Below are 14,545 nucleotides of genomic sequence, written 5' to 3'. Positions count from 1 at the left end.
ACCACATATGGGGTGTTTCTGCAAACTACAGAATCGGGGCAATAAATATTTAGTTTTGTTTGGCTGTTAACCCTTGCTTTATTACCGGCAAAATGGATTCAAATTGAAATTTTGCCCAAAAATTGGTGTTTTGGCACAGTTTTTATTTTATATTTTTAACACCGTTCATCCGAGGCGTTTGGTCAAAAGTTATTTTTATAGCGACGACTTTTACGCACGCGACGATGCCCAATATGTATGGCTCTCAGACTTTGGAGACACTAAGCAGGCATCCTAAAACTGCGGCCCTCCAGATATTGTAAAACTACAATTCCCACCATGCCCTGCTGATGGCTGTAGGTTGTCTGGGCATGCTGGGAGTTATAGTTTTACAACATCTGGAGGGCCGCAGTTTGAGGATGCCTGCTCTAAAACTAATATTTTTTGGGGAAAGAAAAATTGTTTCCGTGTCTCCAAAGTCTGAGAGCCATAGTGTTTTATGTTCTCTAGTGGACTGTTGAGGATTATAAAAATTTAGTACTCCATGGAAGTGTGATACTCCCTGAAGCAATTGATAATGCAGAGGCCCGGATGATCGGGGCAAGTGTCACATTGAGTAGTGGTGTCCTTCCGTATCCCCCTCTTGTGACACACTCTGCACTTTTTTTGGGTTCGTCCCTTCTTTCCAGTATGGGGGACCACACCTGGAAAGTGTTGGCCAGGGACGATCCGGGCGCCTCCAATTCCCGAGGTACTCCGGCCTGCTCTTTCCCGGTCCGAAAAGATCAGGTCTTTGAGGACTGCCTCATAGAACTGGAGGAATGTCCCTGTGCTGCCAGCGCTTCGGGATAGTACAAAAGAGTTGTACATGGCAACCTGTACCAAGTAGACCGCAACTTTTTTGTACCATGCCCGGGTTTTGCGCATGGCGTTATATGGCGTGAGGACTTGATCAGAGAGATCAACTCCTCCCATATACCGATTGTAGTCGACGATACAATCGGGCTTGAGGACCGTTGCCGCGGTACCTCGCACAGGGACAGGGGTGGTGCCGTTACCGTGGATTGTGGACAGCATAAGGACATCCCTCTTGTCCTTATACCTGACCAGCAACAGGTTTCCACTGGTAAGGGCACGGGTCTCACCCCTGGGGATAGGTACCTGGAGGGGGTAGGCAGGGAGGCCGCGTTGATTTTTCCGCACGGTCCCACAAGCGAACGTGGATCTGGCGGCAAGGGACCTGAACAAGGGAATGCTGGTATAAAAGTTATCCACGTACAAGTGGTAACCATTATCCAGCAGTGGGTACATAAGGTCCCACACGAGTTTCCCGCTAACACCCAGAGTGGGGGGACATTCTGGGGGTTCAATACGGGAATCTCGCCCCTCGTACACACGAAATTTGTAAGTGTACCCTGAGGCACTCTCACAAATTTTGTATAGCTTCACGCCATACCTCGCCCGCTTTGTGGGAATGTATTGGCGGAAACTGAGTCTCCCCTTGAACGCAACGAGAGACTCATCAACCGCGACCTCCCTTCCAGGTACGTAGGCCTGCTGAAATGTGGCCCCAAAGTGATCGATGACCGGCCGTATCTTATACAGCCGGTCATAGGCAGGATCACTTCGGGGGGGACATGCTGCATTATCGGAATAATGCAGACATTTCCGGATGGCCTCAAACCGGTGACGTATCATGACCATACTGTACAGTGGGGTCTGGTAGAGTATGTCCCCACTCCAGTATTGCCTGACACTGGGTTTTTGGACTAGACCCATATGCAGCACGAGGCCCCAAAATGTCCTCATTTCGGCTGCACTGACCGGCGTCCAGCCACCGGGTCTAGCCAAAACTGAGCCTGGGTTTTGAGCGACGAACTGTTGGGCGTACAGATTCGTCTGCTCCACCATCAAATTCACCAGTGAGTTACTGAAAAAAAAACTAAAATAGTCTATTTCAGTAAACCCCACTGTGGGAATCTGGATTCCAGGATTGCCAGCAAAATCCGGAATCTCAGGCTCAAAGTCCACTGGGGGACACCAGCTAAGTTCATCGGCAGGGGGCTCCGGTGGACTTATTTGGTGGGCCGGGAAACCAGTACGAACCCCAGGGCGGCTCGTACTAGGGTGGGCCACAGGATCCCTAGCATGTGGGGCCCCTGGCTCCGCCTGGCGGCGTCTCCGCCGCCTTGGTGGCTCATCGTCATCAGATGATGATGAGGAGGATGCGGATGACAAAAGGAATGTGGGGTCATCCTCATCCTCACTGGGGCTCTCAGAGTCGGAGGCAATCTGGGCGTATGCCTCCTCGGCCGAGAACATCCGGTGGGCCATGGGTGTGTGTGCGTGTAGGTGTGCGTGTGTGGCAAACTTTATTATATGTGCGTGTGTGTGGGGGCAACGGGTGTTCGCGTACTAAAAAGTCCAGGCAAAAAAATGGGCAAGTGTTAGAAAAAAAAAAAGTTAAAACTTGCTGATCAGCGGTACAACGCTGATCAGCGGTCGGTGGGGTGGTGGGGCGGGCGATGCGCTAACAGTGGACGGACGCTAAAAAGTGCCGGCCAGTCAGCGCACGCAGAAAAAAAAAAGTGGTGGTGAGTGGGGGGTGGGGGGTGCTGGTGGGGGGTAGGTGGGGGGGGGAGGCAGGTGGGGGGGGGGGGGAAGTGGCTGGTGGGGGGTGGGTGGGGGGGCAAGTGGCAGGAGGGGTCTGGGTTAGGGTTAGATGGAAGTTTGGAAGTTTGGAATAAAAGTACTTTTTTTTTTTTTTTTTCTAACTTACTTTTCCCTTCTTTCCCTGCCTAACGGTGCCTCTCCCTCACTGACCCTAACCTACCTGGGTGGCGATGGGTGCAGGAGGGTGATGGATGCCGATTAGGGGGACACAGGAGCTCGTATTGGACGGTGCTGCACGGTCAGGGTGCTGGACAGGAAGAGGAGGGGAGAGAGGAGCGCAGGAAGTTTGAATCTCGCGCCTCTCTCCCCTGCACCAATCAGCACCCTGGACAGCGGCATTCAGCACCAGGGCCAGCACCGCCTCTCCAAATCCTCGGACTGCGATAGGTGGTGTATAATTACGCCACCGATCGCAGTCTTTTTCCGGTTCATCGGGTCACAGGACACCCGAATGGACCGGAAACGCAGAAAACCGCAGGTCTGAATTGACCTGCGGTTTTCTGCGATCGCCGATACGGGGGGGTCAAATGACCCCCCCCTGCATTGTTACGGGATGCCGGCTGAATGATTTCAGCCGAAATCCCGTTCCGATTAACCCCTGCGGCGCCGGAGTTCCGATTTTAAGTCAGGACGTACCGGTACGTCCTCGGTCCTTAAGGACTCGGGAAATAGGGCGTACCGGTACGTCCTAGGTCCTTAAGGACTCGGGAAATAGGGCGTACCGGTACGTCCTAGGTCCTTAAGGGGTTAATATCAAAGCTGAATATTTTTGGAAGTAGTTTTTAGTTTGTTTTTAGTTTTAGCTATTTTAGGGGGATATCTGTGTGTGCAGGTGACTATTACTGTGCATAATTATTAGGCAACTTAACAAAAAAACAAATATATACCCATTTCAATTATTTATTTTTACCTGTGAAACCAATATAACATCTCAACATTCACAAATATACATTTCTGACATTCAAAAACAAAACAAAAACAAATCAGTGACCAATATAGCCACCTTTCTTTGCAAGGACACTCAAAAGCCTGTCATCCATGGATTCTGTCAGTGTTTTGATCTGTTCACCATCAACATTGCGTTCAGCAGCAACCACAGCCTCCCAGACACTGTTCAGAGAGGTGTACTGTTTTCCCTCCTTGTAAATCTCACATTTGATGATGGACCACAGGTTCTCAATGGGGTTCAGATCAGGTGAACAAGGAGGCCATGTCATTAGATTTTCTTCTTTTATACCCTTTCTTGCCAGCCACGCTGTGGAGTACTTGGATGCATGTGATGGAGCATTGTCCTGCATGAAAATCATGTTTTTCTTGAAGGATGCAGACTTCTTCCTGTACCACTGCTTGAAGAAGGTGTCTTCCAGAAACTGGCAGTAGGACTGGGAGTTGAGCTTGACTCCATCCTCAACCCGAAAAGGCCCCACAAGCTCATCTTTGATGATACCAGCCCAAACCAGTACTCCACCTCCACCTTGCTGGAGTCTGAGTCGGACTGGAGCTCTCTGCCCTTTACCAATACAGCCACGGGCCCATCCATCTGGCCCATCAAGACTCACTCTCATTTCATCAGTCCATAAAACCTTAGAAAACTCAGTGTTGAGATATTTCTTGGCCCAGTCTTGACGTTTCAGCTTGTGTGTCTTGTTCAGTGGTGGTCGTCTTTCAGCCTTTCTTACCTTGGCCATGTCTCTTGTGCTTTTGGGCACTCCAGTGATGTTGCAGCTCTGAAATATGGCCAAACTGGTGGCAAGTGGCATATTGGCAGCTGCACGCTTGACTTTTCTCAGTTCATGGGCAGTTATTTTGCGCCTTGGTTTTTCCACACGCTTCTTGCGACCCTGTTGACTATTTTGAATGAAACGCTTGATTGTTCGAGGATCACGCTTCAGAAGCTTTGCAATTTTAAGAGTGCTGCATCCCTCTGCAAGATATCTCACTATTTTTGACTTTTCTGAGCCTGTCAAGTCCTTCTTTTGACCCATTTTGCCAAAGGAAAGGAAGTTGCCTAATAATTATGCACACCTGATATAGGGTGTTGATGTCATTAGACCACACCCCTTCTCATTACAGAGATGCACATCACCTAATATGCTTAATTGGTAGTAGGCTTTCGAGCCTATACAGCTTGGAGTAAGACAACATGCATAAAGAGGATGATGTGGTCAAAATACTCATTTGCCTAATAATTCTGTACAGGGTGTATACCTAATAGGAAATTTGTGCGCATGCTGCCTTGCTTGGATGTGGTAGCCGTAGCCGTTTCTCAGGCTCCCTCTCCTGAATTGAACACTGATTCCCCGTTACCCGTGGTCACCGTGGTTGGCGCTGAAAATAACATCGAAAGTTGATAGGGCAGACATTCAAATGGATCGTCGCTGTCACGGGGACGTGCGATCGTCCCCAGGTTATCTAGAGTCACCAAAGCGGCAGCAGGCCCTCACCCATAATGTTTTAGATGGTCAGATCAGCAGGCGCTTGCTCCAAATGTCACCAGCAGGTAATCAATCGTAATTTTTCAAGGCTGTGTATGATACCCTCCTTTAAGTGTAACAAAGGGTGTTTTGGAGTATCGGTTCTTTGTAATTTTTGGCAGCCCTTTCACTTAGTGCATAGGCTTTATGAGTGTAGGAGTCCCACTACCTGAACAATTGTACCACAATGTGAGTGAGGCCCTCCATTATGTGATATACAGGTTGTACCGGAGTGCCTCTTCCTTGTAATATTTGGCAGCACTTGCACTTTGCAGTTAGATGACAGCCACATTCTTCTCTTCTCCACAACTCTCCCCATAACTAAAGGAGTTTCCGAGCTGTGCTTTCTATTGCTTGTGTGAGAAAAGTGCATTGCAAAAAGTTGTTGCTGTTGTTGCTTAAGATCAGTAGAACTCTAAGTAAATTTCATCACGTTCAACGCATTTCTCGATTTGAGAAATATAGTTGGAAACTTTTCGACATTCATATTTTGTATTCTTAACTGGGTTGTGCACCTTTGGAGGGATTTTGGGCAAATCCTTCCTTTTGCACAGACCTGAGAAGAGAAGCATACTTACCTGCTTCCCGGCACTGGTTCCCCGCTCCTTCTCTCCCCGGTCTTGGCTGCTCCACTCCCAGGGTGTAAATTTCCATTTTGATGCTGCTGCAGCCAACTGCTGACCTCAGCGGTTGCCTGTTTCCCTTGCATCACTTGACCATGTGACATGACCCACGGAGATCATATCACTGTTGAAGCTAGTTAATGGCTAGAGTGGTGTCAAAATGGAAGTTTACCTCCGCGAAGCAGCACAGTCCGGGGAGAGATGGACAAGTAGCCAGCGCTGGGAAGCAGGTAAGTATGCTTCCCTTCACAGGTATGCGCAAGAGAGGGGGGTTTGCCAACCTCCCCCTTTACAGGTGTGCAATCCCTTTAAGATTGAAAACAGGACATATAAAATACAGTTCCTGACAAGGGTATTAGGGTATGACCACACAATCAGGATTCCGCATGCAGTTTTGGAAGCCAAAATCTTGAGTGGGTCATAAAAGGAGAGATCACTTTTATTTTTATTTTTTACAGTAAATTCACTCCTAGTATGGCTTATAAAACTGCATGCAAAAACCTGACCATGAGGTTGTACCTTAGGTGATCAGATATTGTATTACAAACCAACATCAGCAAATAAAGCTCATTCATGGAAAAGTTATATCATGTTTCTTATACACGTTAGTATCATGGCTTTTATAGTCTCTACTTGCAGTCATTGTATTGTAGGATAAGGCCTCATGCACGCGGCCGTTGTTTGGGTCCACATCCGAGCCGCCGTTCACTTCAATGGGGCCGCAAAAGATGCGGACAGCACTCCGTTCCGTGGCATGAGTACCTGACAGTAGCCAGCAGTGTGTTTGTAACGATCACTTTCTTCCTGCAGGCAGAGAAGCAGAAGCTGTAAAAACGGTCTTTAATCCCCTGCCGCCGCGCTTCTCTATTCCGGCTTGAAGTCACGGAGGCAGTGGCCTCCTTGCTTCAAGTCACGGTAACCACGCCCCCTTCCCTGCCCCTTCGCTGTGATTGACATCGCTTATGCACGACAGTTCGGCTGGCTTTGCCGAACTGCTGGCTGTCAGTCACGGCGAAGGGGCAGGGAAGGGTGCGTGGTTACCGTGACTTAAAGCAAGGAGGCCACTGCCTCCGTGACTTCAAGCCGGACTAGAGAAGCGCGGCGGCAGGGGATTAAAGACCGTTTTTACAGCTTCTGCTTCTCTGCCTGCAGTAAGAAAGTGATCGTTACAAACACACTGCTGGCTACTCTAAGGTACTGCTGCCAGCTTGGTATGTTTGTTGGAGGTGACAGCATTACAGCATTACTACCATTGTATTTTACAAAAATCACTTTGTGGCTCACATAATACACTGTAATAATTATGTAGTACAGTGTATTATGCTGTCAGTAGGAAACTGACAAGCAATATATCAGGCTGCGCCTCTGGCATGGCTTAATAGGCATACACATATGGCAGACCTGGGGGCATTTATTGGACCATCGGCACCCTGCAATATCATTCACTGCAGTTCCAATGGAAGACAGAGAGATTCCCCCCAAGAAATATCATCAATGTATGCCCACAAACTGGCTGTGCAATACATAAAAAGGTCTAGTCCTGAAGTCCTCTCTATTATATGTGCGTGCTCAGGAGTCCTCTCTATTATGTGTGCGTGCTCAGGAGTCCTCTCTATTATGTGTGCGTGCTCAGGAGTCCTCTTTATTATGTGTGCGTGCTCAGGAGTCCTCTCTATAATGTGTGCATGCTCAGGAGTCCTCTCTATAATGTGTGCGTGCTCAGGAGTCCTCTCTATTATGTGTGCGTGCTCAGGAATCCTCTCTATTATGTGTGCATGCTCAGGAGTCCTCTCTATAATGTGTGCGTGCTCAGGAATCCTCTCTATAATGTGTGCGTGCTCAGGAGTCCTCTCTATTATGTGTGCGTGCTCAGGAGTCCTCTCTATTATGTGTGCGTGCTCAGGAATCCTCTCTATTATGTGTGCGTGCTCAGGAGTCCTCTCTATAATGTGTGCGTGCTCAGGAGTCCTCTCTATAATGTGTGCATGCTCAGGAGTCCTCTCTATAATGTGTGCGTGCTCAGGAGTCCTCTCTATAATGTGTGCGTGCTCAGGAGTCCTCTCTATTATGTGTGCGTGCTCAGGATTCCTCTCTCTGCATTGTCAGTTTGTAGGCAAACATTAAGAATTATAGAATCAAAATGAGCGTCTCTTACACTCTTCCCTTATTACTTTCATTTGGGGGTGTTTCCAAGCTGACAAAGTCCCTTTAATTATTGAATCACATAATGCACAATATAAAACATGGCTGTTTGAAGCAAATCATCATAAAACAATCATTATTATGTTATATTGTACTTTTGATGCTTTGAGAGAAGCGTTTGGAACTTCTACATAATATACACAGAGCACTTTTATGGGATCAGATTAAAAGTTTTAGCATTAGCAAGTCATATGCAATACCCTAAGCATAATCATTTAAATATTCATAAGATATCCAGTATAGTCAATTTCCTTCTGAAAGTGGATCCTTTCAAAGAATAAATTGAGTTAAAGAACTATGCATCAGGAATAGGGTTTTTATTTCACCCAAAACCTAAAAATTCAGCTGACTGCAATTAAAGGGGTTGTGCAGTGCAACGATATTGATGACTGATCCTGAGAACAGGTCATCAAGGTCAGATCTGAATATCAGATCCTGGTATGCCTGTTAATAAGCTGTTTGAAGAGGTGGCGGCGCTTGTGCAAGTGAATGGGATGAGTAGTTGTAATTAAACTGTGCTGCCTCTACAAAGGAGATGATGGCACACCGGTAATTTTGAAGAGAAAGCAGCACTCGAACAATCAACCGCCACCTCCTCAAACAGCTAATCAAGGCAGTGCCAGGAGTCTGACCTTCACCTTTTTAGCCTAAGTATTAGTAAATCTGTCCCCCTATAAGCTTAAAAGCTCCCCCTAGTGGTGACTGCAGGCTGGCAGAATTGTAGAATTTTGCTCTATATCTATGCAGGGGATTTCAAGATTTATATCAGGAAGTTCCTCCCACCTGTTATATTAGGAGATTAATTATCCCATAACATTCATTTTCCAGGAAGCATATGATATTCTTGCATTAAAAAAAACCTGTTCAGCCAGGTATCTCTAGTGCTTTCCTATTCCCTGGTTGCACCACAACTATTTATCAGCTTGGAGTTTCCATGATCTTGACTACTGAGCTAGTAATGTTAAATTGGTGGCTTAATATCGTAGAGTACACAGTAGCTGCCAAATTAGTCCAGTGACCGGGACATGTGATCAGAATCTGACTGCTGCTACCATGAAGTCTAAGGTGTGTGGACATATCAGTGTTCTTGTATATCACCTATGTGGATCAGTGAGTGAACTGGGCTTATGTTAGGCTACTTTCACACTAGCGTTAATGTTTTCCAGTATTGAGATCTGTCACATGGTCTCAATACCGGAAAAAAAAACGCTTCCGTTTTGTCCCCATTCATTGTCAATGGGGACAAAACATAACTGAACAGAACAGAATGCTCAAAAATGCATTCCGTTCCGATCTCATACCGGAGAGCAAACCGCAGCATGCGGATCCGTCATGACCCACAACGCAAGTCAATGGGGACGATCCGTTTCCTGTTACAATCTGACACAATAGAAAACAGATCCGTCCCCCATTGACTTTCAATGAAGTTCATGACGGATCCCTCTTGGCTATGTTAAAGATAATATAACCGGATCCGTTCATAACGGATGCAGACGGCTGTATTATCAGTAATGGAAGCGTTTTTTTTTAACCCTGCCGGATCCAGCCAAAACGCTAGTGTGAAAGTATCCTGAGTTTTAATTCCAGTTGTTGATAGCATTGGAAGCTGGTTATTTCCAATTGTAATGTGCAGAAAATGCTAAGTTCCCAGGATTTCAATTATTTTTCTTTTCCTCTGTGCAGAATTCATAAAGGATGGCTTTCACAGTAACATCACAAGCCATGGAGGAAATGCCACAACTCTCACAGAACTACTCAGGATCATCTTTCCTGTGGTATATCTCATCATTTTTCTTGGAAGCGTCATGCTCAATGGTCTTGCTGTCTGGATTTTCTTCCAAATCAGAAGCAAAACAAGTTTCATTGTGTATCTCAAGAACATTATGGGTGCCGACCTCCTCATGACAGCATCCTACCCATTTAAAATCATCCAGACTTCTGGGATTGCGCATTGGAATTTCAACGTCTACCTCTGTCGGTACACCAGTGTCTTGTTCTACACCAGCATGTACATTAGTATTGCCTTTCTCGGACTAATTAGCATTGATAGATATCTGAAAGTGGTGAAGCCTTTTGGTAGTTCAAAAATGTACAGCATTAAGTTCACAAAGATGGTGTCTACGGGCGTTTGGCTAGTCATGTCCGCGCTTGCCTTGCCGAATGTCATCTTGACAAATGGCAAACCAACTAGAGACAATGTCAATGACTGCATGAAACTCAAGACCCCTTTTGGAGTTCAGTGGCATACAGCTATTTCTTACATTGATATGTTCATATTTTTTACTGTGATGATTATGCTGATCGCATGTTACATTTCAATATCCCGACATATACAGAAATCTAGCAAACCCTTTGTCAGTTGCTCCAGTCGGACAAGAAGACATAACCAGAGTATACGTGTAGTTGTGGCCGTATTTTTCACCTGTTTTTTGCCCTATCATCTATGTGAGTTGCCTTTCCTGTTCGGCCAACTGGACTCAATCCCGGAGCAACAAATCTATACCATTCTGCTCTACTGCAAGGAAGGCACGCTGATTCTCGCTGCCTGCAATGTTTGCTTGGATCCCATTATCTATTTCTTCATGTGCAGATCATTTTCTCACAGACTGTTCAACAGATCCAGTATTAGATCTAGGAGCGAAAGCATAAGATCCCTGCAAAGTGTGAAGAAGTCTGAAGTGCGGATATACTGTGATTATACCGAGGTATGAAACCGATATACAAGATCACTGAAGTGTCATATGTAAATAAGAATAAAATACTAAAACTATGTGCTTCGCTTCATTGCTTTGCTAATATACAGCGTGTGCAAAAGTATTTGGCCCTTCTCCATTTCTGCTGTTTTGGCATATTTTTCACATTTGAATGTTGTTAGGCTGCTTTTAGTATTAGGCCCCTTTCAGACGAGCGAGTTCCACGCATCGGACTCGCAGCGTGAGTATGCGGCGGCTCCCGTCCTGACCAGGTTGCATAGCATTAGATTGAGTTATGATGCTATGTAACCCTTACAGTTCTGGAAAGTACTGGATAACACTGACAGGATTATGTCTGTGCATGTTATGTCCAATACATTCCAGAACTGTAAGGGTTACATAGCATCATAAATCAGTATAATGCTATGCGACCCGGTCAGTGCTGGGAGGTCAGGACAGGAACTCGCCTGTGTGAAAGGGGCCTTAGAAAAAGATCACCCAAGTAAACACACAATGCTGCTTTTAAATGATTATTATATTTATTGAAGGAGAAGTTCTGCTCAGCCCTGCCTGGTCCTATGTGAAAACAGATCAGCCAGCTAAAGGGAACCCGTCACCAGCCACCTCCCTTTCAAACTGTTTGCATAAACACATAGCTGTAGTTCACCTAATTAAAATGCTGTTTCTCTTTTGTTAATCCGAGGTTCTGTTCCCCAGTTGTGGTATGTTTTCTTACAGTGCAAATTAAGCCTTTGGTGCAATGAGGGCATCACCATTGCTCTTGTTACACCCAGGCTGCACTCCTTTCTGTGGCCACAGAAATGAGACTAGAGAACCAGTGACACCTTCAGTGTGCGTAATTTGTATATTACCAAAAATTTAGGAACGGAGCCTCAGATCAACAAAAGAAAAGCAGTGTTTTAGTCAGGTGAACCCCAGCTACTGATAGGGCGGTTGCTGGTGACAGATTCCCTTTACACAAATCCAATTGACAATTGAGTTTAATTTCACGCAGGTATGCCACCTAAATAAAACCTGTATGGCCATGCGAAGCCGCTAGAATAACACAAAGAGCAGCACACATTCTACAGAGATTCAAATACAGATGCAAAACAAAGATTGTTAAAATCTACCAGTCCACAAAGGGTTACAAAGCCATGCTAAGGCTCTGGGGCTCCACAGTGACAGCCATTATCCATAAATGGAGAGAACTTAGAGCAGTGGAACAGTTCACATTAATAAGAAGAATTGGCAAAAACAGCATCCGTGGGTGAGTTGCAGGCCATAGCCCACTGCTGACAAAAAATGAAGGCTTGCTTTGTATTTGCCAGAAACATCTAAATGATCACCAAGACTTTAGAGATAATTGTCAGTGGACTGATGGGTGGAAGGTAGAAGTTTTTTGGAAGACATGGGCCCCACTACATAAGAACATCATCCCAAAAGTCAAACACGGTGATGTGGGTCTGAGGCTGCTTTGCTTCTGCAGGATCTGGATGGCTTTTCATAATTGCCAAAACCTTGAATTATGCCCTCTATCAGAAAACCCTGAAGGAGAATGTCCTACCGTGAATTCATGATCTAACAGTTATGTGCAATAGGATTATGCACCACCCCATCTGAGCAGCTCAAAATGAATTTTTTTGGAATGGCCGTATCCTGACTTGAATCTCATTGAGATGTTGTTGGAAGAACTTAAAGAGGACCTGGCACCTCTCCTACATGTCTGTTTTAGTAACTACTCGTATTCCCCATGTAATAACAATTCCAGAGTCCAGAGCATCTATTCTTATGGCTCTATGGTGTGCCATTCCTGTATTATTCCTGCTAGAAGCTTACAAATAAATTGCCAGCAGTCTGCAGTAAAGGTACTGCTGGGTGTACCAGTAGCGGGTGTGTCTGTCTAATCAGTGCTGCTAGTGTCAGACTGTGCAGGGACACCGCCCCCCTTCAAATGGTGACACCCCTCTGTACCTTTATTGCAAGCTGCTGACAATTCATTCATAAACTTCTTGCAGAAATAATAAAGGAATGGCACAACATAGAGTCATAAGAACAGATTCCCCAGAACTGTAATTACATGGGGGATAAAAGTAGTTACTAAAACACACATTTTAGGAGAGGTGACAGGTCCACTTTAAATGGGTGGTTCTTGCACAGTGGGTCACATACTTTTTCACAAAAGCGATAAAGGTTTTGAATAAATCTTTATCTTCAATAAATGGTATGATCCTTTAAAAGCTGCTTTTTATGTTTACTCTTGTTATCTTTATCGTATATTAAAATTATGAAAAATTGACATGCAACAAATTAGCAAAAAAGAAGAAGAAATTGGGTGAGGGAAAAATATGTATTAACAGCATTATACATAATTTATTACTACAGTTGCATAGGAGGCATGGCAGCATTCACCTTGCAGTTTAATTCTGCCTTCTTACAATGTTCAAACCATTTTGTGTGCTTTTCCCATACAGAAGGAACCATGCTGCACTCTCTGAACGTTCACTTTGGACATTTAGTGGCAGCTCTATGTATTAAGAGCAGAACAGGTCTCTATTGAGGAGTCACACCGAGGCTGGTGAGGACTTTCTTGTGATTACACATGGTGGTGTCTCAGAGAACCGATAGTTCAGACCCTGCAGTGCACAGTGAGAGAACATCTGAAGGAACTCCTCATCTGCTGGCATAGGAAGGACCAGCTTCTTGTACTGGCACTAGCGAGTCAGTGGGAATGAGTGACACTCGCAAATTGGAGCACCACCCTAGGGACCTTGAAGCAGTGACACCCACTAAGCCTGCAAAGTGCAAGATACAACGTTAAGGACATGCGGGACTGTCAAAGTCGCCTTTCTGAATGGAAAGCCAGTGGTGGGGCTGTCTCCACTAGATGCTGAGTTCACCAGAATGCTAGGTAGCAGCTAGTCACTGCCAAACCCATGCCAAAGGCTTCCTGGGAACTTGTGCAATCACAGCCCACTGCTGTATAATTCTTGACCTGTAGAGGTACAGTACTACGCCCTTCAAGGAACAGTTGACCAGGCACAGGAAAACTCAAGTGAGAACTTTGCAGGGTTGAAATCCCCAGTCCCCAAAAAAGTAGCTCTACAGGTTATAGTGTTACCGCAACTTGGCATGGACATATTACCAACTGGAATAAAGTTTTGTTAAGAAGAACACGCCTCACTTTTCTCTTCATCGACCCTCTTACAGGCAAACTGTTTGCTTAGACCTTGTGTGCATGACTGTCTATAAGGGTCCATTCACACGTCCGTTGTTTCTTTCCTGATCTGTTCCGTTTTTTGCGGAACAGATCTGGACCAGATCTGTACCCATTCATTTTCAATGGGTCCTGAAAAAAAATCAGACATTGAGCTGTCCGATTTTTTTCAGGACCCATTGAAAATGAATGGGTACAGATCTGGTCCAGATCTGTTCCGCAAAAAAACGGAACAGATCAGGAAAGAAACAACGGACGTGTGAATGGACCCTAAGGCCCCTTTCACATGAGCGAGTATTCCCCGCGGGTGAGATGCGTGATGCGAACGCATTGCGCCCGCACGTAATCCGGACCCATTCATTTCAATAGGGCCGTGTACATGTGCGTTGGTTTTCACGCATCACTCTTGCGTTGTGTGAAAATCGCAGCATGTTCTATATTCTGCTGGCCCCATAGAAGTGAATGGAGCTGCGTGAAAATCGCATCGCATCCGCAAGCAAGTGCGGATGCGATGAGTTTTTCACGCATGGTTGCTAAGGGATGATGTTTGTATACATTCAGTTTTTTATCACGCGCGTGCAAAACACATTAAATCACATCGCACCCACGCGATAAAAACTGAAGAACTGAACGTGATTGCAGGCACAACTGAATGACTTTGCGTGCGAAATCGCGCAGTTTTCA

General features: G+C 45.7%; 2 protein-coding genes across 5 annotated transcripts in view; one reads left to right on the top strand and one right to left on the bottom strand.

The window, feature by feature from the left end:
- GPR87 (G protein-coupled receptor 87) overlaps positions 1–13,808 on the top strand; it is a 38,138-nt gene extending 24,330 nt beyond the window's left edge. For 3 of the 4 annotated variants that reach the window (XM_040428090.1, XM_040428091.1, XM_040428092.1), the window contains 2 exons: positions 9,635–10,656; positions 13,119–13,808. In XM_040428090.1, coding sequence (XP_040284024.1) covers positions 9,635–10,656; positions 13,119–13,142 — 1,046 coding nt within the window. In that variant the 3' untranslated portion in view covers positions 13,143–13,808. Of the gene's footprint in view, positions 1–9,634; positions 10,663–13,118 lie in introns of those variants that run through there. The other variant, XM_040428093.1, reaches the window with a different exon arrangement.
- Positions 1–14,545, bottom strand: part of MED12L (mediator complex subunit 12L) — a 692,480-nt gene that overhangs the window by 389,332 nt on the left and 288,603 nt on the right. The gene's annotated exons all lie outside the window — the stretch shown is intronic.

Source organism: Bufo bufo, chromosome 4 (genome assembly GCF_905171765.1).
Source record: "Bufo bufo chromosome 4, aBufBuf1.1, whole genome shotgun sequence".
NCBI classification, from domain to species: Eukaryota; Metazoa; Chordata; class Amphibia; order Anura; family Bufonidae; genus Bufo; species Bufo bufo.
The sequence above is the reverse complement of the archived record's forward strand: the minus strand, read 5'-3'. Positions and strand labels throughout refer to the sequence as shown.